The 27,720-nt window shown below is 44.6% G+C and overlaps 1 protein-coding gene across 1 annotated transcript in view; it reads left to right on the top strand.

Annotated features, from left to right (window-relative positions):
* LOC124788539 overlaps positions 1 to 27,720 on the top strand; it is a 573,870-nt gene that overhangs the window by 22,960 nt on the left and 523,190 nt on the right. Inside the window, exon 3 of the mRNA XM_047255809.1 lies at positions 2,338 to 2,432. Coding sequence (XP_047111765.1) covers positions 2,338 to 2,432 — 95 coding nt within the window. The remainder of the gene's footprint in view (positions 1 to 2,337; positions 2,433 to 27,720) is intronic.

Raw genomic sequence — 27,720 nt, 5'->3', positions numbered from 1 at the left:
ACAGTAACGAGAGGAGGAGGAAAGATCACTAATTACACCAGTGCTGGGGACAGGAAACCCGGTCGCCGGAGGCCACAAGGCAGAAGAGACGCTGGTTACACAAAATTATTACTTTATGATTAAACCTTCCACAAACTTAACGTGCAATTATGCTCGAACAGGCAGTACACGACCTCCGATGGCAAGGATCCACATATCCGACCGTGCACGCGTCGCCAGCGTACCCAAAGCGCCACTTTCACGTGACAACACGCTCCGTCACTGGAGATCACGTCTTCTTTGCAACGTTGACGGGTAGTGACCGCTCCTTCATGTTAGGCGTCTCCTTTTAAACTCCAGTGTTGAAATGGGGGATTTAAAGAAGCTTGTTACCGCCCCACCAAGGCGAAATGAACAGCAACTACTCGTGGGGCGGTTCTGAATACAACCAACACGCGGGGAGCTCTTCCATCTACTCGACCATCTTGTTACACACAGCCGACATACATCACGTGGCGACTCGGTACAACCGACCACGCCTGCTTCGCGCTGGAGAGCCACACTGCCCTCCCGTGTCCACCACACTCTCTCTGCGTGCAACGCCCCTACTTCCGCGCCACCACAGGAGGTCACAACTGGTCAAAGATCTCACTTCCTCCATAGCAGTTTCAGGGAAGCAAAAACGCAGATATCGATAGCAGAGGGAAAAGACAACCAAGCAGACACTTAATGACAGACAACATATCAAACAAACATATCAGGGAAAGAAAAGGAAAACCAATGCAATCTAAACACAAGGTGTAGCACGAGTCGATACACGGCTCATATATAAACACTTTATAATTAATGTAACAATATCAACTCAAAAAATCAATGTCTCTGTACTAGTGTAAAAGGCATTACAGTTGCGTAAATGGATATATGATCCTTTCTAAACATAGGACATCATCGTCAAATATTACAATATATCATAGCATCTTTGATTGTATATATCAAAACATGTAGTGCATGGTAGAAATCTTCTCAATGACAAATTTAAAGTGTTCAGAGAGGAAAATTTACGTGTGCAACAACAAGAATGCACCGGGAATGTATTCACATCTGTTGGACGAATGTTATGAAAATAAACACTCCAAACCGACATTTCACGTACGTCACATGCAACGAAAATCTGTAACGCAACCATCTGTGTGTGGCGTCTTTATAATTATGTATTATTTATATTTTAGGACAATTAATCTGTAAAAAACACACCACATGGCATAAAAAAGCGTGTAAACAGTTTGAGGGTGAATCGCAACGATTCGAAACTGGTAACGGTACCCTATGAATAAAGGAACTGAAAGTAAATTTGTGGCTGTTGCTGTCCCAACACTAAATTCAGTTCAATTTTCTGTTTGCAATGTGTGTGTGTGTGTGTGTGTGTGTGTGTGTGTGTGTGTGTGTGTGTGTGTAGCAAATTGTATATGCTAATGCACACATAAAACTGGGTTTGAAGTAAATGACTTCCAATGCAGGTTTTTGTTGATGCACTAAAACTACTCTTAAAACCTTACTTCTGAAACTGGTTGCAACAGAGCTCTTCTTGGCATTTTATCTATATTTGCTATAGCATTTTCATCTTCACTATCAGAGGAATTCACTGTGCAAGGATGTCCTCTTTCTCCCAGTTATTGGCACGACATCTTCACGTTATTATTGTTTACCAGCGAGTTTCACCAGGCTCAACGGGACCAGTCTTCAGTCAAAAACAAGAATTCGTCATCCTCGCAATTAGATAATTCCGGATTTTGTCATTAAAAAGAGCTTCTAGTTCCTCATCAGTCAATATTTCATGCATTTCTGTAGAGTATAGAAATAAGTTATTTCAGTATTCCATTATCGAAGATCAAATTAATAGTAGCGAATATGCATTACAACCTGAGGTCCACGTTCGAGGATCTACAGAAAATGAGTTTTTACATAGTAACGAACAAAATTTATACACGTCTGAACTAATTCTCAGTATCTAGATTTTTGGAGATCGTTAGGAAAAATATATATTCTCAGCCTAGTAATTAGCACAACAATTATTTACATACCTTTTCTATGTGTATAAGTAATCATTGTCCGCGAAAGAACTGCTATAAACTAGCACGAATAGTACCTTGCAATGTGCTTCACACCGTTTTTAGAAGGTCCACTTTCGCGGACCATCGATCTATAAGCGGAAAAGTATTCCTATTCACGGAGGGGAAAAAAAAACGAACGAATGTTCACCATGTGTGGCTCGAGTGAAGCAAAACAGAGGAGGTGAAAGCGTTTTTCACTTTATGCTGACAAAGTAGTAACGTGGCATGTTTTTGTTTGTGTGTGCAGCGAGGACGCTGACGTGGCCTACTGGATAGGCGCCACCGACCGCACGCTGGAGGGGGACTTCCACTGGAGCGACGGCCAGCCCTTCCAGTATTCCAGTGAGTACTGCAGCTTATGGCACATTTAATATCCAGAGAAAAGCGAAAAGACAATTTGTAAAGTGTCATTTAACACATTAACACATTTGATACATCATCATCATCGTTGTCGTCGATGACGTCGTCGTCATCACCATAATCATCATCAGCAGCATCATCATCACCACCACACATTCGCGGTATTTGGCATGCTCCCGTTATACTGTTAGATAAATTATTCAATCTGTCGATCCTATGTTCCACCTAAATACCTCGTTCCTTGGGACTGATACTGGAGCATATTCTGCTGCTGGTAAAGCCTCTGATCAGTACGCTACTTCATTTATCGAGTGCTTCAGAGAGATGCCATAGTAGTTAAGAGCCAAAACTCGCATTCTGGAAGAATAATTTGGACTTTCCGTAATCGCCTTAAATCTGTGAATGATAATGGTGGGAGGATTCCACTGAAAAGGACACGACCGATTTCCTCCACCTCCTGGTCTCATCCGAGAGACGCTCCGTCTCTAACGACCACGTCATCAACGGAACAGTAAACCCTATCTGTGTTCCCCTTAATCAGTTTGGGAAAAGTGCGTTAAACCTAAATCAAGACAGCCGGACGGAAATTCGAGGTCGTCGTTTTCTTACATTTAAGGATTGCGCATATGTCTGTCCCGTATTCGTAAAGTGTAAGTCCATCGTTTCCGTGATCGACCTACTTAACATCCCACTGCGTTAAATCAACCTTGTTGAGAATTCGTGTACTAGTTCGCACAGTTCGCGTTTTGGCACTTACGGATGTGAAGAAGTGCGATACAGATATACAAGGGGCGTTCAATAAGTATCGCAACGCATTTTTTTCTCGAAGCAGGTTGGTTTTATTCAGGATTCCAAAACAACATACTACTCCCCATTCTGTTGGCTAAAAAACCCTGTTTTCAATATAATCTCCTTATTAGGAGAGCCTGTGCGCCCGCATACGTTGACGTCGGGGCGAGCGTCTTGCTGCATCAGTAACCTCCCCTCATCCACGAACTGCTGGCCAAACAGATGGAAGTCGCAAGGTGCTAGATATGGGCTGTAGGGTGGAAGAGGTTGAGTCCAATGAAGTTTTGTGAGATCCTGTCGGGTGAGCAGACTTGTATGGCGCTTTGCGTTGTCATGGAGAAGGAGAATTTCCTTTGCATATTTGTGGCGGTGAACACGCTGAAGTCGTTTCTCCAGTTTCCTGAGTCTAGCACAATACACTTCGGAGTTGACCGTTGCACCATGAGAGAGGGCATCTAACAAAATAGCCCCATCGGAGTCCCAGAAGACGATCGCCAGGACTTTACCGGCTGAGGTAGCGGCTTTGAATTTTTTCTTCGGAGATGTGGAGTGGCACCACCATATACACTCGTGCTCATAAAGTAAGGATAATTGCAGAATGTGGTGTCTCACAACGTGGAACTACACAAAACTGGCGTTAATAGCATAGGCACATAGTGAACACACACTGTGGTGTCACCGCCAAACACCACACTTGCTAGGTGGTAGCCTTTAAATAGGCCGCGGTCCGTTAGTATACGTCGGACCCGCGTGTCGCCACTATCAGTGATTGCAGACCAAGCGCCTCCACACGGCAGGACTAGAGAGACTTCCTAGCACTCGCCCCAGTTGTACAGCCGACTTTGCTAGCGATGGTTCACTGACAAAATCCGCTCTCATTTGCCGAGACGATAGTTAGCATAGCCTTCAGCTACGTCATTTGCTACGACCTAGCAAGGCGCCATTACCAGTTACTATTGATACTGCATCGTGTACAGTCAAGAGCGAAGTTCACCATTAATGGATTAAAGTTAAGTATTCCACCAGCTACGTCCGTTTTTTCTAAATTCTAATTTCCTTGTCCTGTTCCAGACCTCACGCCAGCCTGTGTGAGGTAAAACGCGTGCCTTTCGGCTTCCTGCCAACCACAACACACACGACATAGATCTGTAAGTACACGGTATTGGCGATAAGTTGAGAAAACCGTCCCGAAACACACGTGCTAAAAAAAGGCCACTGTTTCCTGCGCATATACCCCGACATCAGTGTGGGATATGATCACCATGCACACGTACACAGGCTGCACAACGGGTTGGCATACTCTGGATCAGGTGGTCGAGCAGCTTCTGCGGTATAGCCTCCCATTCTTGCACCAGCGCCTGTCGGAGCTCCTGAAGTGTCCTAGGGGTTTGAAGACTTGCAGCGATACGTCAACTGAGAGCATCCCAGACGTGCTCGATGGGGTTTGGGTCTGGAGAACTGGCAGGCCACTCCATTCGCCTGATATCTTCTGTTTCAAGGTACTCCCCCACGATGGAAACTCGGTGGGGCCGTGCGTTATCATCCATCAGGAGGGACCCATTGCACCCCTGAAAAACCGGACATACCGGTGCAAAATGACGTTCCGATACACTTGACCTGTTACCGTTCCTCTGACAAAGACATGCAGGGGTGTACGTGTACCAATCGTAATCCCACCTCACATCATCAAACCACGACCTCCATACACGTCCCTTTCAAGGACATTAAGGGGTTGGTATCTGGTTCCTGGTTCATACCAGATGACAACCCGGCGAGAAACACTGTTCAGATTATACCAGGAATCGTCCGTGAACATAAACTGGGACCACTGTTCCAATGATCATGTACTGTGTTTTTGACACCAGGCTTTACGGGCTCTCCTGTGACCAACAGTTCAGTGGAATGCACCTTGCAGGTCTCGGGGCGAATAAACCGTTTCTGTTTAGTCGTCTGTAGACTGTGTGTCTGGATACAACTGTTCCAGTGGCTGTGGTAAGGCCCCAAGCAAGGCTACCTGCAGTATTCCGTGGCCGTCTGCGGGCAGTGATGGTGATATATCGGTCTTCCTGTGGTGTTGTACAATGTGGACGTCCGATAGTGTAGTGCCTGGACACGTGTACTGTCTCCTGGAATCGTTGCCATAATCTTGATGTGACACTTTGTGGCACATAGAGGGCCCGTGCTACGACTTGCTGTGTTTGACCGGCCTCCGGTCACCGTAGCATTCTACCACTCATAACGTCATCAGTGTGTGTTCTTTGAGCCATTTTCAACACAAAGTCACCATTAGCACGTCTGAAAACGTCTGTACACTTACTCGCTGCACCGTACTCTGACATGCACCAACAAATCTCTGCGTATGTGGACTGCTGCCGGCGCCACCGTGCGACGACTGCAGGTCGAATGTACCGCATGGTCATACCCCGAGGTGATTTAAACCCGCAAACTGCCTACCAGAGCGTTGTTTCACCATGTATCAGCATTATCCGTAATTCATGAGCATGAGTGTAGATTGCTGTTTTGTTTCCGGTTCGAAGTGTTGAACCCATGTTTCATCGCCTGTGACGATATTCTACAAGAAATTGTCACTATGAGCCTTGTAACGCGCAAGCGGTTCCTCAAAAATAGTCCTTCGTTACTCTTTATGGTATTTTGTTAGGCGGCGAGAAACCCAGCGGGCATACACCTTTAAGTACCCCAATTGGTGGACGAGCGTGTCAGCACTACCAATAGAGACATCCAGTTGACCAGTGAGATTTTTGATTGTGATCCGTCAGTCACATCGGTCCGCATGTTCCAACATGCAGGAATCACAGCTGTGTGCGGCTGGCTGGCACACGGGAGATCGGACGGATTTGCGCGAATTTGCAATGATGACAGACCCTCGCCCAACGACTCACCGTGCTTTTGTTCACTGTCAGGCCTCCGTAGACTTTCTGCAGGCGCCCACGAATATCTGCGGTGCTCTGGTTTTCCTCCAAAAGAAGCTCAATGACAGCTCTCTGCTTGGAACGTACCTCCGTTACAGAGACCATTTTGGAGGCTATTAATAGCCCTCCTACCAATAGGAACTTCTTGAAACTATAGGCGCTGAAGCGCGGATATTCCACGATGCCCCACAACAGCCTCCGAATTTTATCTACCGAAATTGTGCGAGAAAAAAGTGTTGCATTACTTATTGAACGCTACTCGTACTAGAAATCCCATAGTTGCTTGGATGATAGCAGAAAAATGGAAATGGAAATGTCGTGTGGCTAGGGCCTCCCGTCGGGTAGACCGTTCGCCTGGTACAGGTCTTTCGATTTGACGCCACTTCGGCGACCTGCGCGTCGATGGGGATGAAATGATGATGATTAGGACAACACAACACCCAGTCCCTAACAAGACAATGGTAGCTATAAGTTACCCCATCCCTTCACTTCAGAAAACACCTTTGTTCTTTCGTTCATACAGCGGTGTCGAAGTACCCTCCGGTGGCTAACTGCTGTCCTGTGTGACAATTTCCCGTAAGCTGAGTGCGGCATCCATTCCATCAACCTGCGGCTGAATACCGCGAAAGACTATTGTTCGGCAAATGTAATTAAAAACGGGGACATTAGCGCCGGAGGAATAAATCTGCCAATTCCACGGTAATTGCCTTTTCATTTAACCACAAACGCCTCTCTGCGGTGCGGAAATATGTCAGCGGCGGTCATTAAAAAATACACCGACGGCGCATGCTGTTGCATACGCGCAGCCCGGTAATAGGAGAACACTTCCAGCCCTCTCCCCTCCCTCCACACACCTACCCCTCACCATGCAGCACTTTTCAACTGAACCTCCCCCCCCTCCAGTCCCCGCCTCACACACACACACACACACCCACACACACACTCACACATTCAACTACATTCCTCTATTCGTCCAGTATGCTAAAATTTTTATTTCTTACAGGAAACTACCGCGAATGAAAAGATCGTTCTATCGTAACTGCCAGCTTTCAATAATTTTACGTTAAACTAGCTTTTTACAGCGAAATTCGCGCACTCGGGCTTCGCAGCGCGACTCCTCACATGTCAGCGATAAAAAAATGTCTGTTACAAAGTTTGGTCCGGCGAGTACATTCGGCAGAAAAAGAATGTTGCAAAGTGACAATCTGACAACACTGTAACCACATGTGTGGTAACCACCTCTGTCAGCACATATCACCTGTGCCGTAGAGTTGGTGCAGTGGATAGAGTTTTGGGTTAGCATGTAGGAGGTCGATAGATCGATTCTGCGTTGGGGCATATGTTTTTTATTTGGTAAATGTAGTGCAGGTCGTACGGTATCTGGCATCTTACTGGTCAACAGCGATTGCAGCGGGTCGTTTCGAAAACATTTGCACTTACATACTACAAGAGCAGAAATGGAAGATTGGTCAGCTTTGGAAGAAGCCCTTTCCACGTCGTGGACGTGAATTTATTCGCACCACTTCAACCTGTTTTCTTTGTACCCTACCACAATGGTCCCATAGACTAGTACCAACTATTATTTTTGCCTCGTCCAGGTCTATTACGTTTCGTTAGGGCCTTATACTGCCAGTAGGACTAGCAACATGCTTTGCGAATAATGTCCAAACTCTGTATGTATTATCACTATGGTCCCACTAATTATGCCCTTCAACACTGAGTCTGGTAACCGCATGCTGTTTAGTACGTACATCAGTGAATTATTATTATTCTATCAATCATATTGTGGAAACATCACGTCTATTACCGTTAGAGTGTCCGCTCGTGGTAGGTGAGTGGTCAGCGTGACGGAATGTCATACCTAATCGTCCGGGTTCGATTCCCGGCTGGGTCGGAGATTTTCTCCGCTCAGGGGGATTTTGTGTTCTCCTTATCATCATCATTTCGTATCCATCGACACGCATGTCGGCGAAGTCGCGTCAACTCGAAAGACTTGCACCAGGCGAACGGTCTACCCGACGGGAGGCCCTAGTCACAGGGCATTCCCATTTACCGTTAGAGAAACAGTGTAATTCGAAACCGCACATTTCACAATTAGCGGTGTCGGGATGAACCACGCAGAACAATACCTGTCAGACGGGTAAGGTGCGTTAGGTGGAACAGCGTGTACAACTGACGGCGTGCTTGTACGTTATGCGCAGTCCACCAGAGAGAGACTAGTGGCGAACGGAGTAACGAGCCCGTGACAGACTGCAATGTACATACGTACGCGTATCGAATTTTCTCACTGTAAATCTCTAAAACAGTGTGGCAGACGTATGGCATACATTTTTTTTTTTTCGTCAGTCTACTGACTGGTTTGATGCGGCCCGGCACGAATTCCTTTCCTGTGCTAACCTCTTCATCTCAGAGTAGCACTTGCAACCTACGTCCTCAATTATTTGCTTGACGTATTCCAATCTCTGTCTTCCTCTGCAGTTTTTGCCGTCTACAGCTCCCTCTAGTACCATGGAAGTCATTCCCTCATGTCTTAGCAGATGTCCTATCATCCTGTCCCTTCTCCTTATCAGTGTTTTTCACATATTCCTTACCTCTCCGATTCTGCGTAGAACCTCCTCATTCCTTACCTTATCAGTCCACCTAATTTTCAACATTCGTCTATAGCACCACATCTCAAATGCTTCGATTCTCTTCTGTTCCGGTTTTCCCACAGTCCATGTTTCACTACCATACAATGCTGTACTCCAGACGTACATCCTCAGAAATTTCTTCCTCAAATTAAACCCGGTATTTGATGTTAGTAGACTTCTTTTTGTGGCGGTGTTCGTAGCGACAAACACTTGGCTGTGGAAATGGCTTACGAAGTCACCGCCACACTTTTAATAGCGGGCCGACCGGTCCGCTGGAACAGTAAACAGAAAGATGAAACCCCAAACACTCTGATTAAATAAAAGTCGGTACTTATCTTTATTAACGAAGATACAGAAACACAGTAGTGAACTCGGTGTCTACAGAAATCTATCTAGTTCGAGTCGGAGCGGCTAGGTCAGCGTCGGCTGACGACAAACAACAACTTTGCTGCGATGAACACACAACTGACTAGCAAGTACACAATTCGGAGGCGAGTATACAACTAAGCGGCGAATACAGAACTGTCCTAGCGCTCTCGACTCCAGCGCTTAAGAACCCAGAAGCCAGCGGTGGCGCGCGTAGACTTGCGGCGATTTCCTGTATCGCTGGCGCTGCTTATGCGGACGGCGTCCGGACTTTGATGCTGCCAACCTTTTGGCAGCGGGCTCGGTTGTCATTACTGGCTAGGATATAACACTCCTCCCCCCCAAATCGCCGCACCGTCGTTGAATAATGACGTGGCGAGCGTCGACGGCGGGGGAGGGGTCTGGCCGCAGGCGTAGCAAAAGAGACCGGGGCGGAGACTGTTGTCGGTGGCAGTCCCCGGTCCGCACCCCAGCATTGGCCGCGCGGGGCCTCGGGAAAACCCCGACTGAAAACCGAGGTCAGGGTGCACGCCTGTGACCACGGGCGCAGCTTCTGGTACTGGACGCGACGGGGCGTCGGGACCCACGAAGAGTAGCAGCGTCTCCTGACGCTGCGTCGACGGCTGCTGAGAGGGCGCCGGACAAGGCGCTGCGGTGTCAGACTCCTTGGGGGTGCCCAAGGAAAGCGGCTGCAGGACAGGCTGCACAGCCACCGCTCGGGAAGGCGGCCCGGCTGAGGGGTCGACGTCCATCAGCTCCGAAGGTGGTGGCGACTGAAGAGGGACCGCAGGCGCCGGAGCGACCACCTGGGGCGCTCCCGAATGAAGCTGCGCGGGAGGCATCAACGGGACGGGCTGTCGGCGTGGTAGCGGCGGCGGCTGCTGCTGCTGCCCTGGGGGCGGCAGCGAAGTCGGAAGGCGCGGCTGGAACCCGCCGCGGACCAAATCTGTGGACAAAGAACGAGCGGCAGAATCCGGGCGGCCAGCGCGGCGCAACTGGTTCTGATGCCTCCTGTGCACCCCAGTAGCACCTTGAACAGTATAAAAACCGCGACCCTGGACACTTATCACGGTACCACGTTCCCAACGACGGCGACCGTGATAAACTCTGAAAAAAAACGGCATCGTTGCGCTGAAAACGCGTGCGATGCGCAGAAGCGGCGGGTCGATCCGGGGGTGCAACAACCGTAGTAGGGTGCGATGACGACGGCCGTGGAGAAGCTCCGCAGGCGAAGGGCCGTCGCGTGGCGTGGTCCGGTACGACGACAGGAACGTGATGAGGGCCTGCTGACGAGAGCGCGTAGCACGAAGGCGGTCCATGTGATCCTTGAATGTGCGTACAAAACGTTCCGCTGCACCATTCGATTGAGGGTGGAACGGCGGAGTAAGAACATGGCGAATGCCATTGGCAGAACAAAACTTTCAAATTCAGCAGAGGTAAATTGTGGACCATTGTCAGACACTAAAACTTCTGGAAGACCCTCAATACAAAAAATTGAAGTCAACGCCTGTATAGTTTGTGCAGACGTTGTAGACTGCATGGGCACAACAAACGGAAAATTACTAAATGCATCTATTACGATGAGCCAACGAGAATTCCAATATGGACCAGCGAAATCAATATGTACTCGCTGCCAGGGACCGGCAGGGCGTGCCCACTCAAAATAGCGTTGAGGCGGAGCAGCTTGGTGTTCGGCACACGTCGAACAATCTGTAGACATCTGCGTAATCTGCTTATCAATGCCGATCCATGTACAATGACGGCGGGCAAGCTGCTTGGTGCGTAACAGCAAAACTCCGTGCGAAACAGACAACAGATGACGTTGCGGATAATAGCGACGAACCACAGGATCCGATATGTCCTTTGCCTTGGACGGCCAACCACGTTGAACAAAACGTAATAGTAAACTCAGATGAGGATCCGTAGCTGTCTCACGTGCCACCTGACGATAATCAATCGGAAAATCCCGGAGGGATTGATGCTCATCGGCGTCAATCTGATGGCAAGAGTCTTCAGAGGAATCGAAGACATCATCCGCAGCAATCGGCAATCTAGAAAGCGCGTCAGCGTTTGCATGCTGAGCTGTAGGGCGATACAGTATCTCATACTGGTATTGTGATAACAAAAGAGCCCAACGTTGTAGTCTCTGAGCTGTCCGCTGAGGAACTGGTTTAGACGGATGAAACAGTGACGTCAGGGGCTAGTGATCTGTTACTAAATAGAATGGTCTACCATAGAGGTAGTGATGGAATTTTGTGACACCGAACACAATAGCCAACGCTTCCTTGTCCAATTGGCTATAATTACACTGAGCTTTGTTTAGCAATTTAGATGCGAACGCAATAGGACGTTCGGTGTTACCGACTCTGTGAGACAACACAGCACCGAGGCCGTAAGAAGAGGCATCACAAGCTAACACGAGAGGCTTGTTAGGGTCGTAATGGACCACACAACGATCATTCAATAAAGCCTCTTTAAGCTGCTGAAAGGCTGATTGGCAATCAGCTGACCACACAAACGGAACATTCTTACGGCGGAGACGATGCAACGGTGCAGCAATCTGTGATGCATTAGGTATAAACCTAATATAATATGTCAATTTGCCAAGAACTGCTTGCAATTCATTCAGATTGCGAGGGGCGGGCAAATCACGAATAGCTGCTAAATGTGACTGGGAGGGATGAATGCCTTGAGCATTAATAACATGTCCCAGATACTCCATCTCCGTAAGGAAAAATGAACATTTATCGATGTTGCAACGTAGGCCTGCCTGAGACAACACTTTAAACAAACACTCCAAATTACGGAAATGTTCAGCAGGCGTCCGACCGGACACAACAATATCGTCTAAATAGTTGCAACACGATGGCACGTTAGCCAGAAGTTGTGACAAAAAACGCTGAAAAACAGCTGGAGCTGACGCACAACCAAAAGGCAAACGCAGAAAACGGAACAACCCCAACGACGTGTTTATGACAAAATACTGTTGTGATTGCTCGTCGAGGGGCAATTGCAAATATGCTTCACGGAGATCAATTTTGGAAAAGAAACGAGCTTCCCCTAACTTATCCATCAGCTCGTCCGGTCTAGGCAAAGGAAAAGAATCAATGACAGTCTGAGGATTAACTGTCGACTTAAAATCAGCACACAAACGTAACTTGCCAGACGGTTTCTTTATAATAACTAAGGGAGAAGCCCACTGGAACGCTGAAACGGGTTGAATAACACCGTTGTTTTGCCAACGACGAAGTTCATCTTCTACAGGTGCCCGGAGGGCGTGAGGCACTGGACGAGCACGACAAAATCGAGGCTGAGCATTATCTTTTAACGTAATATGAGCGGCAAAGTTCGCAGCACAACCTAGTTCGTCTTTAAATATGTCACTGTATCATTTACACAAATCGGTTATGCTGTCTTGAGGAACAACAACAGAATTAAGTTGCAACACATTGTCTTAGATAGACAGGCCAAACAAGTCAAAACAGTCCAGTCCGAAAATGTTTACACTGTCTGTAGCGCGGAGCACTGTGAATGAAACTGTTTTTGTATTGCCACGGAATGTGGCTGGCACGCTACATACACCTAACACAGGAATTTGTTCTCCACTATAAGTAGCCAAAGAATGTTTTGCCGCTGAAAGTTTAGGGCGGCCGATAGCCGCATACGTAGCACTATTAATGAGAGTCACAGACGCACCAGTGTCTAATTGAAAATTGAAGGTCTTATCCTGGATGCGTAGCTTCACAAATAGTTTATTACACTGTCTCTGGATCGGTGCAGTGGAGGCGGAAGACACAAAATCAGCGCGTTTATCACGTGTTCGCTGCTTACGACAACTCGTGGGTTGGGCGGGTGGAACAACAACTCCCGCGTCACTTGCAGTCTGTACACCACTTTTCACAGCGTTTGAATTACGCTTGGGTCGCATAGCAGAGGGCTGGGTGGGTGGCTTATTGCGAACAAGTTTATGACCCACACGAACCGTTGAAGAGTCTTTAAACGCGACCTGCTGGGCGGGCTGGCTTTGAAGAACATGAATATCCATGGGCTGGGCAGCACTAGAATTGTTCTTGCGTTTACGCAAACAAACAGTCTGGATGTGTCCTTTCCTTTGACAAAAGTGACAAACCGCGTTTCTTAACGGGCAACGTTCACGAGGATGAGCAAGAACACACTTAGGGTAAGACTTAACTCTATCATTGTGCACACGCGGCTAACGAATGTGTTTAACACGACGCGGCCGGCTAGTGTTTACAGTCTGACTCTGCCGGTGGGGCCGCGGGCGTGACATAACTTGCTTAGCACAGGCAATTTGAGAAATACATGGCTGATCTAACTCACACTCAGCATAGTCAAAAGTATCTTGGGCTTCAATGATGTTCATCACAGTCTCTAATGACGGGTCAGGCAACTTTAAGATAGCAGCACGAATACGAGAATCTGCAATGTTTTGAGTAATAGCGTCTCGTAGCATGACATCACTGTAGGAAGCTCCACACACACAATTAAATCGGCACTGACGGGTGAGGCCCCGTAAATCTGTTAACCACTGTTTATTAGATTGATGTGGCAGTTTCTTTAATCTGAAGAACTTGAATCGGGCTGCTGCCACATGAACTCGCGACTCGAAATACTCAGCAAGCTTGTTAACAACAACGTCATAGTCTAAAGCTTCTGGCTGGGATTCCGGGAACAACTTACAAAGTAGTCGATAGACTTCCACGCCTGCAGTGGAAATTAAATAAAGCTGCCGCTCAGTACCTGTGATTTTGTAGACTGACATGTGCGCCTGCAACTGCGCGAAATATTCGCTCCATTCTTCTCTGGATGAATCAAATGCACGGAACTGTGGTGCTGCCTGTGCTTGTTCCTTTTGTGTTGGAGGATTAGCCGCTTGTTTGGCGATTGCTTCCACCAGACTTTGTATTTGCTGACTCTGTAACAAGATCAACTGCTGTAATTCGGCAGACATAGTGAACACAAATTAAACCAGCCCCCAAAAGTTTATCGCTATAATTAGTATAACAAGAACAATTTGAACCAGCCCTGCACACGAGTTCGGAAGACCTCGTCGCCAGTTTTGTGGCGGTGTTCGTAGCGACAAACACTTGGCTGTGGAAATGGCTTACGAAGTCACCGCCACACTTTTAATAGCGGGCCGACCGGTCCGCTGGAACAGTAAACAGAAAGATGAAACCCCAAACACTCTGATTAAATAAAAGTCGGTACTTATCTTTATTACTGAAGATACAGAAACACAGTAGTGAACTCGGTGTCTACAGAAATCTGTCTAGTTCGAGTCGGAGCGGCTAGGTCAGCGTCGGCTGACGACAAACAACAACTTTGCTGCGATGAACACACAACGGACTAGCAAGTACACAATTCGGAGGCGAGTATACAACTGAGCGGCGAATACAGAACTGTCCTAGCGCTCGCGACTCCAGCGCTTAAGAACCCAGAAGCCAGCGGTGGCGCGCGCAGACTTGCGGCGATTTCCTGTATCGCTGGCGCTGCTTATGCGGACGGCATCCGGACTTTGATGCTGCCAACCTTTTGGCAGCGGGCTCGGTTGTCATTACTGGCTAGGATATAACACTTCTCTTGGCCAGAAATGCCTTTTTTGCCTTAGCGAGTCTGCTTTTGATGTCCGCCCGTCATTGGTTATTTTACTGCCTAGGTAGCAGAATTCCTTAACTTCTTTGACTTCGTGACGATCAATCCTGATGTTAAGTTCCTCGCTGTTCTCATTTCTACTACTTCTCATTACCTTCGTCTTTCTCCGATTTACTCTCAAACCATACTGTGTACTCATTAGACTGTTCATTCCGTCCAGCAGATCATTTAATTCTTCTTCACTTTCACTCAGAATAGCAATGTCATCAGCGAATCGTATCATTGATATCCTTTCACCTTGTATTTTAATTCCACTCATGAACCTTTCTTTTATTTCCATCATTGCTTCCTCGATGTACAGATTGAAGAGTAGGGGCGAAAGGGTACAGCCTTGTCTTACACCCTTCTTAATACAAGCACTTCGTTCTTGACAGTCCACTCTTATTATTCCCTTTTGGTTGTTGTACATATTGTATATGGCATACATAAACGATGAATAAGTGGGTATGCTGCTGGTCAGCGTTGCATCTGATAGCCGAGCTGGTGTTGCCGCTCGTGAGTAAACTGCTAGATATCCTCGTCAACTCCATCCAAATAAAAACGTGTTTCGTCAGCTGGAGCTGCGCCTTCGGGAGTCAGGTTCTCTCCTTCCACCATCGCGTGGCAGAGGTCGTCCATGGACTCGACGTACTCCAGCTACTGAGGAAGCTATTCTGGAGATCATACACGAAGAGCTCCAGTGAAGTACACGTAGCGTAGCGAGGCAGCTGTGTGTCTCACAACGCACGGTCGTTAACTTGCTGCATGAGCATCGGCTGCATCCCTATCATTATGCTTTCATGCAGCACCTGCATTCTGCAGATCGCCATCAGCGGATGCAAATTCTGTGACTGCTTCCAACAACAACAGGAAGCCAACGATGACTTCGTGAACATCCTAATATGATCGGATGAAGCAGCATTCACTCGTGAGGGGTGTCTTCAATAATCACAATGCCCACCATTAGTGTGAGGTTAACCGGCACGTCACTCGCAACCGTGGATATCAAGTCTGCTATGGTATCAACGTCTCGGCCGGAATATTGGGCGACAGGTGTTTGGGCCCCTATATGTTGCCTGACCAGTCGACTGCACGAAGGTATCATGCATTCCCCTCAAACTATCTGCCTGACGCTCTGGAAGAGGTCCACTACATGTTCGGCAGAGGATATGGTTCCAACATGATGGTGCACCTCGACACTCTGGAATTAATGTGCGACAGCATTTGGACGGAAAATTTCCAGGGAAATGGCTCGGACGTGGAGGTCCAGTTGTATGGCCATCGTATTCACCTGATCTACATCCCCTGGATTTCTTCCTGTGAGGACACCTGAAGGAGCACGTGTACTCTACTCAGCCGACGAATATGGTAGAATTGTCATAGCGTGTTCACGCTGCTCTTTTTACTATGGACGCAGCTTTGCTTGGAAGGGTCCAGAGCTGTATGAACCGGCGGGTTTCGCAATGTTTGGATGTGCAGGGGTGTCGCTTTGAGCATCTGTTGTTCTGAGGACAACTTATTCCGTTGTGAAAGTCGTGCGGTCATTAATATGGACATTATTATTGTCGCTGGTTGCTAATGTGCGACATCTGAGCGCTCACATTACGTATAGTGTAAATGTCAAGTAGATGTGTTACATTACTATGCTGTCATCTTTAGCATCTCGAAATTTATATTGTTTTGTGGTTATTCTATCCTATGACAGGTCATTTGTTTCAACTGTCTATTTCTTATTTCTCTAACCACGTGTTTCTTATGTTCGCGTTACAAAATATATCCCAACCCAGGATCGAAGCCTTGACCTCCTGCAGGCTAACCCAAAACTGTATCCACTGCACCAAATGTACAGCACGACTGCCATTTACTGACAGAGGTAATTACTAAGCATGTAGTTACAGTGTTGCCAGATTACCAGTCATTAACGCCCTTTTTCTGCCGGATCACTCGCAGGACGAAATTTTGTGAGACATTTTTTTATCTCTGGCATGTGAGGAGTCGCGCTGCGAAGCCAGAGTTCGCGAATTTCACTTCACCCTGTACAGGATGTCCCGTTTATCTTGACCCCCCTAAATAACTGTTTGTCGAGATGCAAATTACAAAATGTTTCAAGCAAATGTTCTTTAGCCGTCAGGGGGACATCAATCAGCATGATTGCCTTCGTTATAGCTTTGATTTTTACAAAGATATGAACAGCGGTATGACTTTTTAAATGGCACCGTGTATTTTTTATTCTGTAATTCATTTCCAGTCTTAAAGACCTATTCAAAAATGTATCACAGTGTACCATTTACTGAAACACAATGTTATTAATTACATAATACAACATTGACTTTGAGCCCGGGATCACAAACTCGTCCACTTGCTGGAGTTGTCAGGAAACAAATGAAAACCAAGTAAAAACATAGCACAAAATTTTATTTGACTCTCCTGTACCATTTCCCAGGAGCAGAACTTTCAAAGGTGCTCAAAGTGGTGACCCTGGACACCGATACACTGGTGCACTCGTTGAATGAAAGAAATATTTACTGCTTCCAGTGTTGTCTGCTGACGAGAATTACAAGCAAGCGCGATACGTTTCTGCATGTCCTCTGGAGTTGTCGCAATATCGCGATAGACTACGTCTTTAATGAATCCCCAAAGAAAAAAGTCCAGAGGATTTAAATCAGGAGACCTAGCAGTCCAAGTAACGGTTCCTCCTCGGCCAATCCATCTGGCAGGATACCATCGGTTCAGAACACGACTGCAAGCAAGGCATTATGTGCTGTACATCCATCGTGTTGATACCACATAAGCATTCTGGTTCTTAGCGGCACTTCATCCAAAAGAGGAGGAAGAATTTATCTGAGGAAGTTGGCATACGCGGTGCCGTTTGGACTACCATTGATGAAATAAGGGCCAATAAGTGTAGTACCAAGCATCCCACATCAGACGTTAACTCTCCATTGACACTGATGTTCCACCTGTCTAAGCCATCGTGGGTTGCCGCTTGACCCATAATGCATGTTCCTTGTATTTACCTGTCCTTTGTTTAAGAAGGAACATTCATCGGTAAATAGAACATTGGAGAAGAAGTTCGGGTTGGCGTGGATTTGCTGCTGTGCCCACTGACAGAACTGTACACGATTCTGGAAATTATTCCCATTCAATTCTTGATGTAGGTGTACATGGTAAGGATGGAACCGGTAACGTGCAAGAATACGATGTACACTGGTTTTAGGAATGCCAGTTTCGTGTTCAACCTGTAGTGTGCTCCCATGTGGATTCATAGCAACGGAAGCGAGAACAGTAACTTTGGTAGCTTCGTCTGTGCGAGTCCTACGACGATTGCGTTGTCGTGTGTTGAAACTTCCCTGAAGCGTCGCAACAAGACGAGGAAACATCCGTCGGGAAGGTGGGTTCTTGTCAGGATATCGCTCCCTGCCTGAGTAGCATTTCGCCTACCTTCAACAACAACAACAATGAAAGAAACGTTTTGTCGATGCAGTTTGTACGAAGGACAGCCTTTACTGTATGCCTACACTACACTACAGTATTTAAAAGGACTAAACTACTGTAGTAAATATACCTGTACGTAAGAAAACAGTATAGCAGTTACTGTTCTGCTAACTACGATTCCCCATACATGAGTAGCATTTCTACCTTCTCTTCGTTGGCGTACATTCTACTCACACAACTCTTCAACTGACGACGGTTGGCGGAATGACTGGTGTGCATTCTACTTATGTTTACATTTGTCCTCTTGTCAACGTCGGCACGTGGATGTGTTTGATTACCCCGAGTAGCTGCACCAAGCGCGGGGAGTGTCAACGTCACTGTTGTGTTATGTAATCAATAACGTTGTGTTTCAGTGAATGGTACACTGTGATACATTTTTGAAAAGGTCTTTAGGAGAGGAAATGAATTACCGAATAAAAAATTACAGGGTACCATTTAAAAAAGTCATACCGCTGGTCATATCTTTGTAAAAAACAAAGCTACAACGAAGGTACTCATGCTGATTGATGGGAGGTCCAAATAAATTGGACACTTTTTCCTGCATCATCATTTGAATTCTGAGGAAACTGTCTGCTTCTCCGCTGATCGACATCATGCGACTCCCGACAGGTCTCCATAGGTAATTGTGATATAAAGACGTGTCGCATGATCTTTGGTACCAAAACATGCTGACAAACTTATTTACTCCCTGCTGTACTCATTCTCGCGATCTGGTTGACGCATTGAACAACACAAGTTGCTCTTCATATTAAATGTAAGGTAATGAGGGGTGACATGCATAATTGTTTGACAATAACCTTCTGGAATTTCTTTCCTGTATTCAGTTGACTTACCTCTGCCCTAAGGGTAATAGAGGTCTCTTATTAGTTCAGCATTTCTATGCAAATAGTGAGTCATGTATTTACCAAATTTGGTTGAAATTTCTCCAGGCCTCCTTGAGTAATGCTTTTATGTCACATCCCACAATCACCACCGTCAACAATAGCTCTACTTCAGCAATCTGACTGTTGTAGCAATTTTTTCCGTTTCGCAACTGATATTTTTGCAAAGTCTGATAAAAATTACTTTAGATGTTACAGATATATGCCGACAGGTTCCTGTCTTTCTGTCATTTCGTTTCACACACGTCTAGGGGTAGAATGTCAGTGGGACTGTCACCAGTGACTCTAGCGCCACCGAAAACTATGGACTCTACTGATATCGGTCGTGATCGAATATTTATACATGTGGTGGTTTCTGAACCCATATGCCCACCTCCTTCACTACAGGAGTTGTAGGAGTATGGCTGCACTAATTCAGAAGCCTTAGCAAGTGCATACACAACAGCTCACCAGAGTTTCATTTTAATCGAATGAATGGTATGGAAACACATAGAAATGAACAAACAACCAAACAAATATCCATTTTGATACATATCATTTGTTACAGGCAAATTCACAAGAAATAGCGTGATGTCAAATTAACTAGCAGTCTGCACTGCGAAAATAAGCTATAGCTAGCGAGTTGACGTAGATTAGTAATTAATGTAGTCTTTTAAATTTATTGTGCGCCTTCATTATCAGCAGCCGCAGCAGCAGTATTTTGACATCTTTTGCTGGAAGAAGGCTTCTGCCAGACTTTTTTTTATGAATTGCAGACTTCAGCAATATTCACCCATGCTACTCCAGTGTGTATGCCAGTGCCATCCACCCATTTCTATTAGATCGTCTAGGTTTCCCTTTATCTCTCGGAATTGACCAAAGGGTCTCTTTAGACACAGACAGTCGCTTAGGAATGAAATAAAGTTCAGGGGAGCTAAGGCGAAGTGGCTGCAGGAAAAAGGTACAGTAATCGGGAAAAAAATGGTGTCAGAATTACTGATTCAGCATACTGAAAAATCAAAACAACTTTTCGTGAAATTAACCGCAAGGGTGTCAATATTAAGAGCATTTTCGCGATTCCAGTGTTAAGCGTAGAGGAAAGAGAGGACAGGTGGAAAGAGTACATTGAATGCCTCTATGAGGATGAAGACTTGTCTGATGACGTGAATGAGGAAGAAATGGGAGTAGATATGTAAGACCTAGGAAATCCAGTATTAGAGCCAGAGCTTAATGCAGCTAGAATTTAATGCGTCAAATGGTATGGACAACATTCCTTCGGAATTTCGGAAAAATAGCGATCAATTGACTATTCGAGTTGGTAGTGTAGAATCTTTGAGTTTGGAGACATAACGTTAGACTTTCAGAAAAATTTTATCCACCGAATCCCGAAGGTAGAAAGTGCATATGAGTGCGAGAGGCATCCAGGCTGCTGACAAGAATCATGTAAAGAAGAACGGAAAAGAAAAATGAGGATGTGTTAGATGACGCCGGCCGAAGTGGCCGAGTGGTTCTAGGCGCTACAGTCTGGAACCGCGCGACTGCTACGGTCGCAGGTTCGAATCCTGCTTCGGGCATGGATGTGTGTGATGTCCTTAGGTTAGTTAGGTTTAAGTAGTTCTAAGTTCTAGGGGACTGATGAGCTCAGATGTTAAGTCCCATAGTGCTCAGAGCCATTTGAACTTCTTTTTTTTTTTTTTGTTAGATGACAATCACTTCGGCTTTTGGAAAGATAAAGGCATTAGATACGCAGTTCTGATGTTGCTACTGATACTGGAAGCAGAAGTTAAGAAAAGTAGAGAAACGTTCATAGGGCAAAGCTACCTGAGAAAGTCTTGGACTAAATTAAAAAATTCTGTTGTCTTAAAGCAAAATATCACCCCGCGGACGAATCAAGGACGACATAAAGAGGAGGACAGCACAAGAAAAGAAGTCTGCTAGTTTCAAACATCGGCCTTATCATGAGGAAAAGGATTCTGAGTTTGTACGTTTGGAGAGTAATATTGTATGGTAGTTGATCATGGAACGTAGGAGAACCGGGATAAAGTGTCGAAGTGTCTGATATGTGGTGATGTGGTGCCGTAGTAGGCTCTTGAAAATTTGGTGGGCTTATAAGGACTGACTAGATTCTCCGCAGAATCAGCGAAAGAAGGAACATATGGGAAACACTGACATGAATTTGGGCCAGGATGGTAGGACATTGTTAAGATACCAACGAATAGTTTCCATGGTACTAGAGGCCACTGTAGAGTACAAAAACTGGACGGGAAGATAGAGATGGGAAATATCCGATAAATAATAGAGAGCGTTGGATGCAAGAGCTACTCTGAGATGAAAACGTTGGCACAAGAGAGGAATTAGAGGCTGTCCACAAGGCACCAGTCAGAAGACTGATGACTCAAAGATGACATTTGCACACGCTATCTGCTTGGCTACATCTGCGAACCACATACATTTCATTTTCATTACACTTACATTTCCCAATCCAAAATTTCCCTCATCCATCGGTTTGTTTTCTGTGTGTCTTTCCAGTTCCTATTATGTGCTAAACAGTACCCATATTTTGAAAGTTATTCGCACAGAAAGTGCAAGTCTCACTGCCATAAGTCAAATTTGTTGTAAGTCAGTCATTGTAAACATTCCACTTTGGAAGAATTAGCATTTGATTTCCGAGAACTCTGTTTATTTCCCAAAACCGGTGCACGAAATTATTATTCTTCTCATCAAGTCTATGGCCGTTAATCCAGCCGCTGTCTAGAGCTACACTAAAAGCGAAAACTCATCAGTTGGTTTTACCATTTCATTCTTCATTGGTACTGATTTCTTACAGATGTGTCGTCTGTACATTGTCGTTGCTGTATTCTTCATTACAAAAACTGGTTTGACGCAGCTCTCCAGGCTACTCTGTCCTTTGGAGGACTTCCAGTCTCTGCATTACTGCTGCTACCTTCTTCCACTTTTCCCTAAAAACTGTACTCAAGCCTGGTTTTCTCTCTGCAATATTAACTGCCCCACACAAATCCCTCGGTTACTAATTACTAATTCATACTCTCCTGTTTCTGCTTTCGGTCAGCTTGTGCTGTAAAGGTATTTTCTCCTCTGTTCGGTTCAGTACGTTTTTATTAATTATTCGGTCAACCCGTCTAATCTATCGCATTCTTCCGAAACACAGTATACGAAAAGCTTCTTGTCAGTATTGTTCATTACCCTCGTTTTACTCTGGGTACAGCACTGCGCTCCAAACAAATACGAGTAGTTTGATGAAACTTCCTGGCAGATTAAAACTATGTGCCGGACCGATACTCGGGAAGGTAGGAGACGAGGTACTGGCAGAATTAAAGCTGTCGGGTCGTGAGTCGTGCTTGGGTAGCTCAGTTGTTAGAGCACGTGACCGCGAAAGGCAAAGGTCCAGAGTTCGAGTATCGGCCCGGCAAACAGTTTCAATTTGCCAGGAAGTTTCATATAGGCGCACACTCCACTGCAGCGTGATAATCTCATTCTAGAAAGTTTGAGGAAAGAATCCCTGACACGACCAAGCGAGGTGTCATAGTGGTTAAAGAATCTGGATTGCACTGGAGAGGGCGGCGTTCAGATTCAAGTTTTGCAATGAAACTTAGGTTTTCCTAAATCATTTAAGGCGAGTTCCGGAATGGTTCTACTGAAAAGGGAAAGTATGACTTCTTTTTTCTATCCGATCCTGTTCTCCGTCGTCCGCATCTCGTGGTCGTGCGGTAGCGTTCTCGCTTCCCAGCCCGGGTTCCCGGGTTCGATTCCCGGCGGGGTCAGGGATTTTCTCTGCCTCGTGATGGCTGGGTGTTGTGTGATGTCCTTAGGTTAGTTAGGTTTCAGTAGGTCTAAGTTCTAGGGGACTGATGACCATAGATGTTAAGTCCCATAGTGCTCAGAGCCATTTGAACCATTTGTTCTCCGTCTGTTCTGACATCGTCATAAGCGGGACTCTAAATTCTAAGATTTCTTACGATTCTTTTTTTATTTTTTACTAACACTTAAAATTTATATTCGATGTTAACATACTTCACTTTTACAAAAATCTTTTCTTCTTACTGCCAGTCTGCATTTTATTTTACCTTGCTTCTGTTCTCGTCACTTATATATTAGTTTCAGAGTCTCATTTCCTAGTATAATTTTCTCACCATCACATGATTAAACTGAAACGACAAGTAAAATAAGGAAAGGATATGAGATGAGATAACATAAGGAATTAAAATTGAGCTACGGGTTGGACAAGGCCGTTGTCTTTCACCTAATCTGTTTAATGTCTGTTTAGGTAATTAATTTGATACTGCTTTAACCGAAAAAGTATGTAGGGCAATAGGAAAAGGATAATTAAATGTATAAGATTTGCGGATTTCAAAGTACTTGTAAATCAAAATGAATAACCAGTTAACAGTATGTTAAAGCAACTGAACTTCAGATGTGAAGAATATGGAAAGGAAATACATTTTGCAAAAGACTAGGGTATGTTTTGCTAATTTTTTCAAGGCAGTCAAGGGACAAAAGTGAAAGACTAGTCAGCTATCTATTATGCAAAGTAACCAGTTACGTGATTTGTTAGCAATAAACAACCATAAAAATAGCTATTGCAAAATAAATGTTTCTCAGAAGTAGTAGTGCCTGTAGTTCATTAAACAGATCAATGAGGAAAAGATTATTGAAGTGCGTTGTATGATGTGTTGCTAAGCATGGTATCGAACATGGACGGTGCGACGAAGAGAGAAGAAATGCTTGGAGGATGTTGATATGAGTGTTTGGAGAAGAATTAAACATGTAGAATAAATAGATAAAATAAGGAATAAGTTTGTATTCCATCGGGTGAATGAGAAAAGACAAATCCTGGAACTGTTAAGAGGAGGAGAAGGCAATCTCTAGGACACTGCATCAGGCGAGACCTGCATTTTAAAGAATGCCCTAAAAGGACTGGTGATTGGGGAGAGGTTGAGTGGAAGATTCATATAAAATTTGAATGACGACAGATTCGAAAAGGATGCGGAAAATTGGGAGGAATGGAGACCGCTGAACTTACAGCGAAAAGACTTCCTTATGGGCAGAACACACCTTCACCACTATCACCACCTCACTCAGTTCGACTACACTTTGTTATCCGTGTTTCACTGTTACTGATATTATATTCTTGATTACATGCTATAAGCACACTAGTCGAAAAATTGACTAATACCAATAACGCCGTCTCCACCCTTGATAATGGCCTCATGTTAAGCGAGAAGGAGAGAATAGAAGTTACTTCAGGCACGCAAATCAAGCTGAAGCCACTCATTGACGATAAGAGCCCGTAAAGCTACCAGATTGCGAAAATGTTGATTGTTACACTTCACCCGCTGCTCCAGATAGCTGGAGACAATGCATGGGGGCTTAATTAAATAAATTTGAAAATATTTTTTAGTTTTAGTATGTCTGTCCGATTACGCAGTGTCTCGTAATCGGTTGGCCTTGACTAGTATATTTACGCTATCTGACTGCAAAGAACAATGTAAGAAAATTTCCGTAAACACAGTTAATTAATTAAGTCCCCAGCAACTATAAAACCTACAAAATCCAAGCACAAGAGTAACTGTTCTGTATGTGGGAGTGTGACTCAACGCCCACATCTGGCACGGTTCTTTTCCAACAAGACAAGAATTTTTTAATACCAACCATACTGACGTGACAAAAGAAATTTAGAAAAACTATAATTACGCAAGAAAATCACAATTACACTCTAATCCAAGAACACGAGCCAGATGCTTTGTTGACTGAACCTGTAGTGACACATTATTTCAGATACACAACTAATAAAGGAGCATTATAAGTTTTACCTTTATATATATTGACGAAATGCACTCATTACAATAACATCTGCTATCTCTCCCATCAAATAACTGCATAAGACATGGAACTATACTCTTTACTACGACATCTTGCTCCAACTTCACAACAACCACGAGCTCTCGACAAAACTGTCCTCTACGATCTCTTCACAAGCACTGACTGCCATGAACTCTAAACACACACTGACTTCTACAATCTCATAACAAGCACTGTGGAGGCGGCTTAATAGTACTCTTTGGCGCACTCTCTGGCGCAGTGGCACAGTGTAGCCACCTTTCATATGCCCCTCCTCCACAGGCCAGAATTTGATGGTATTTTTGCCAGCATTGGTGGTGAAAATACCACCAAATTCGTCCAGAAAAATACAGACAAAAACAAAAGATAATATTAATACCTAAACATCACATAATTAGTTAAAATTTTGGCTTTGCACTGACCTTTTACTAACCTAATATATGAAATACAGTAAGCAATACAACTTCTTTTCATGCATGTGGCTTTACATAATAGTTTACACAATATACAAAAAATCAGTTTATACAAATGTTCGCATAAAATGCTTTCAATGATTAGTTTATACAAAAAAGACACTAACAGGTGACATCTTTTCAGTAGAAGCAGTCCATCAGTTGCACCAGCAATGTTGATCAGGTGCAGACAGCAACAAGTGACATTATTTCAGTAGAAGCAGTCCATCAGTTGCACCCAGCAATGTTGAGCAGGTGCAGACAGCAACAAGTGACTTCATTTCAGTAAAAACAGTTCATCAGTTGCACCCAGCAATGTTGAGCAGGTGCAGACAGCAACAAGTGACATTATTTCAGTAGAAGCAGTTCCATCTGTGGCACCCAGTAAAGTTCAAGAGGTACACACAGCAACAAGTCACATTAGTTCAGTAGAAGCAGTCCATCAGAGGCACCCAGCAATGTTGAGTAGGTGCAGACAGCAACAAGTGACTTCATTTCAGTAAAAACAGTCCATCAGTTGCGTCCAGCAATGTTGAGTAGGTGCAAACACCAACAAGTGACATCATTTCAGTAGAAGCAGTCCATCAGTGGCATCAGCAATGTTGATCAGGTGCACACAGCAACAGGGGACATCTTTTCAGTAGAAGCAGTCCATCAGAGGCACCCAGCAATGTTGAGCAGGTGCAGACAGCAACAAGTGACATTATTTCAGTAAAAACAGTTCATCAGTTGCACCCAGCAATGTTGATCAGGTGCACACAGCAACAGGGGACATCTCTTCAGTAGACGCAGTCTATCAGTGGCACCCAGCAATATTGAGTAGGTGCAGACAGCAAAAAGTCACATCTCTCAGCAGAAGCAGTTCCATCAAACTCACTAGCACTGATCACACAGTTCATCAGCAGAAATTAAACACGACCAAATGTCACACATCATGTTGAAAAGTGCAGGTAACAGTTCAGAATATTTATCTTCACTAATCAGACAGTTCAGGCATGAACAATAGTTTGAATGCACATACAGATGCTTTTACAGTAACATACAAATCATAACAAACACACAAATGATATCAGATAATTGTCCTATTAACTATTACAATACACAAATACCAGTAAACCTATAATATTTATGGGTGTCAGTGCAAGCCACTACCAACAAATAAAATAATATTTAGGAGATAGGTGGGTAGGATTAGTAAAGGAAAACACACAAAACACACTCACTCATCCTTCATCCACATTAAGTACTACTGTGTAATTGATTAGTGTTAATTGTGTAAATGCAATTCTGTCAAAATTTAATGTTCATCATGTGTATCAAGTAGTAGTGGCAGCAATGTATAACAGTCAATAATAGTTAAGTCAACGTCATAGTCATCATGTCAAGACCAATGTTTGCCAAGCCAGATCAAAATGTACTGTTGTTGAACAACTGTCAGTGAGCCAAGATATGCAATTACTTCCTTTTTCCAAAAAAAAAAGTATATACTGCTTAGTGATTTAACAAAGTGTGTGTATAGACTATCTTCCTTCTATTTTAGTGTTCTAGTCTGCTATTTTCATCCTCTTTGTTCCATAAGACCAACCAAAAATAATATGCTCCTCACTTACTTTACCTCTTATACACCAAAACTCCAATAATCAACAGCATCACATAATCTCAATACGTCACTAATACTTCTTCAATACGTCGATACATATAACTCTTATCATCAATATCATTTATCTTACCTCTTGTCCACAAAAACTCCAATAATCATCATATACTCTCAATACCTATAATAATACGTCGATAAATATAAACCTCATTGCCCATATCATCTCACTTCCAACACAACTCTTTCCTCTAGTCAGTCTCCTTGAACAAGTACAGATAAAATCCTAATGCAACTTCAATTCAGCATCCCATACAATCCGAAGACACAGTGTCCACACACAACCTCTGTGTAATCCATCTGACCCAAATTTTCTACTCATTATAAATTATAAGATACATTTTGGTTCCTTGTCCATCATTAAATAAAAGAAATGCATACCTGACCTCTAACAGACTTAGTTCGAATAACTCTCAGTAATTAAGTACGATTACGGAGTGTGAATGATCATAATATTTCACAGTGTGTACACCACTTCAAGAATCATAGCAGAAGCAAACATGTGGAGTATTTCTTGTGTCAAGTGTCACTTCCTATTTCAATTGCTCACGAAAATGCAGTGTAATAACTATTAATGGTCTAA

Source organism: Schistocerca piceifrons, chromosome 3, assembly GCF_021461385.2.
Source record: "Schistocerca piceifrons isolate TAMUIC-IGC-003096 chromosome 3, iqSchPice1.1, whole genome shotgun sequence".
Lineage (NCBI taxonomy): Eukaryota > Metazoa > Arthropoda > Insecta > Orthoptera > Acrididae > Schistocerca > Schistocerca piceifrons.
This window is presented reverse-complemented; position numbering and strand designations above follow the sequence as displayed.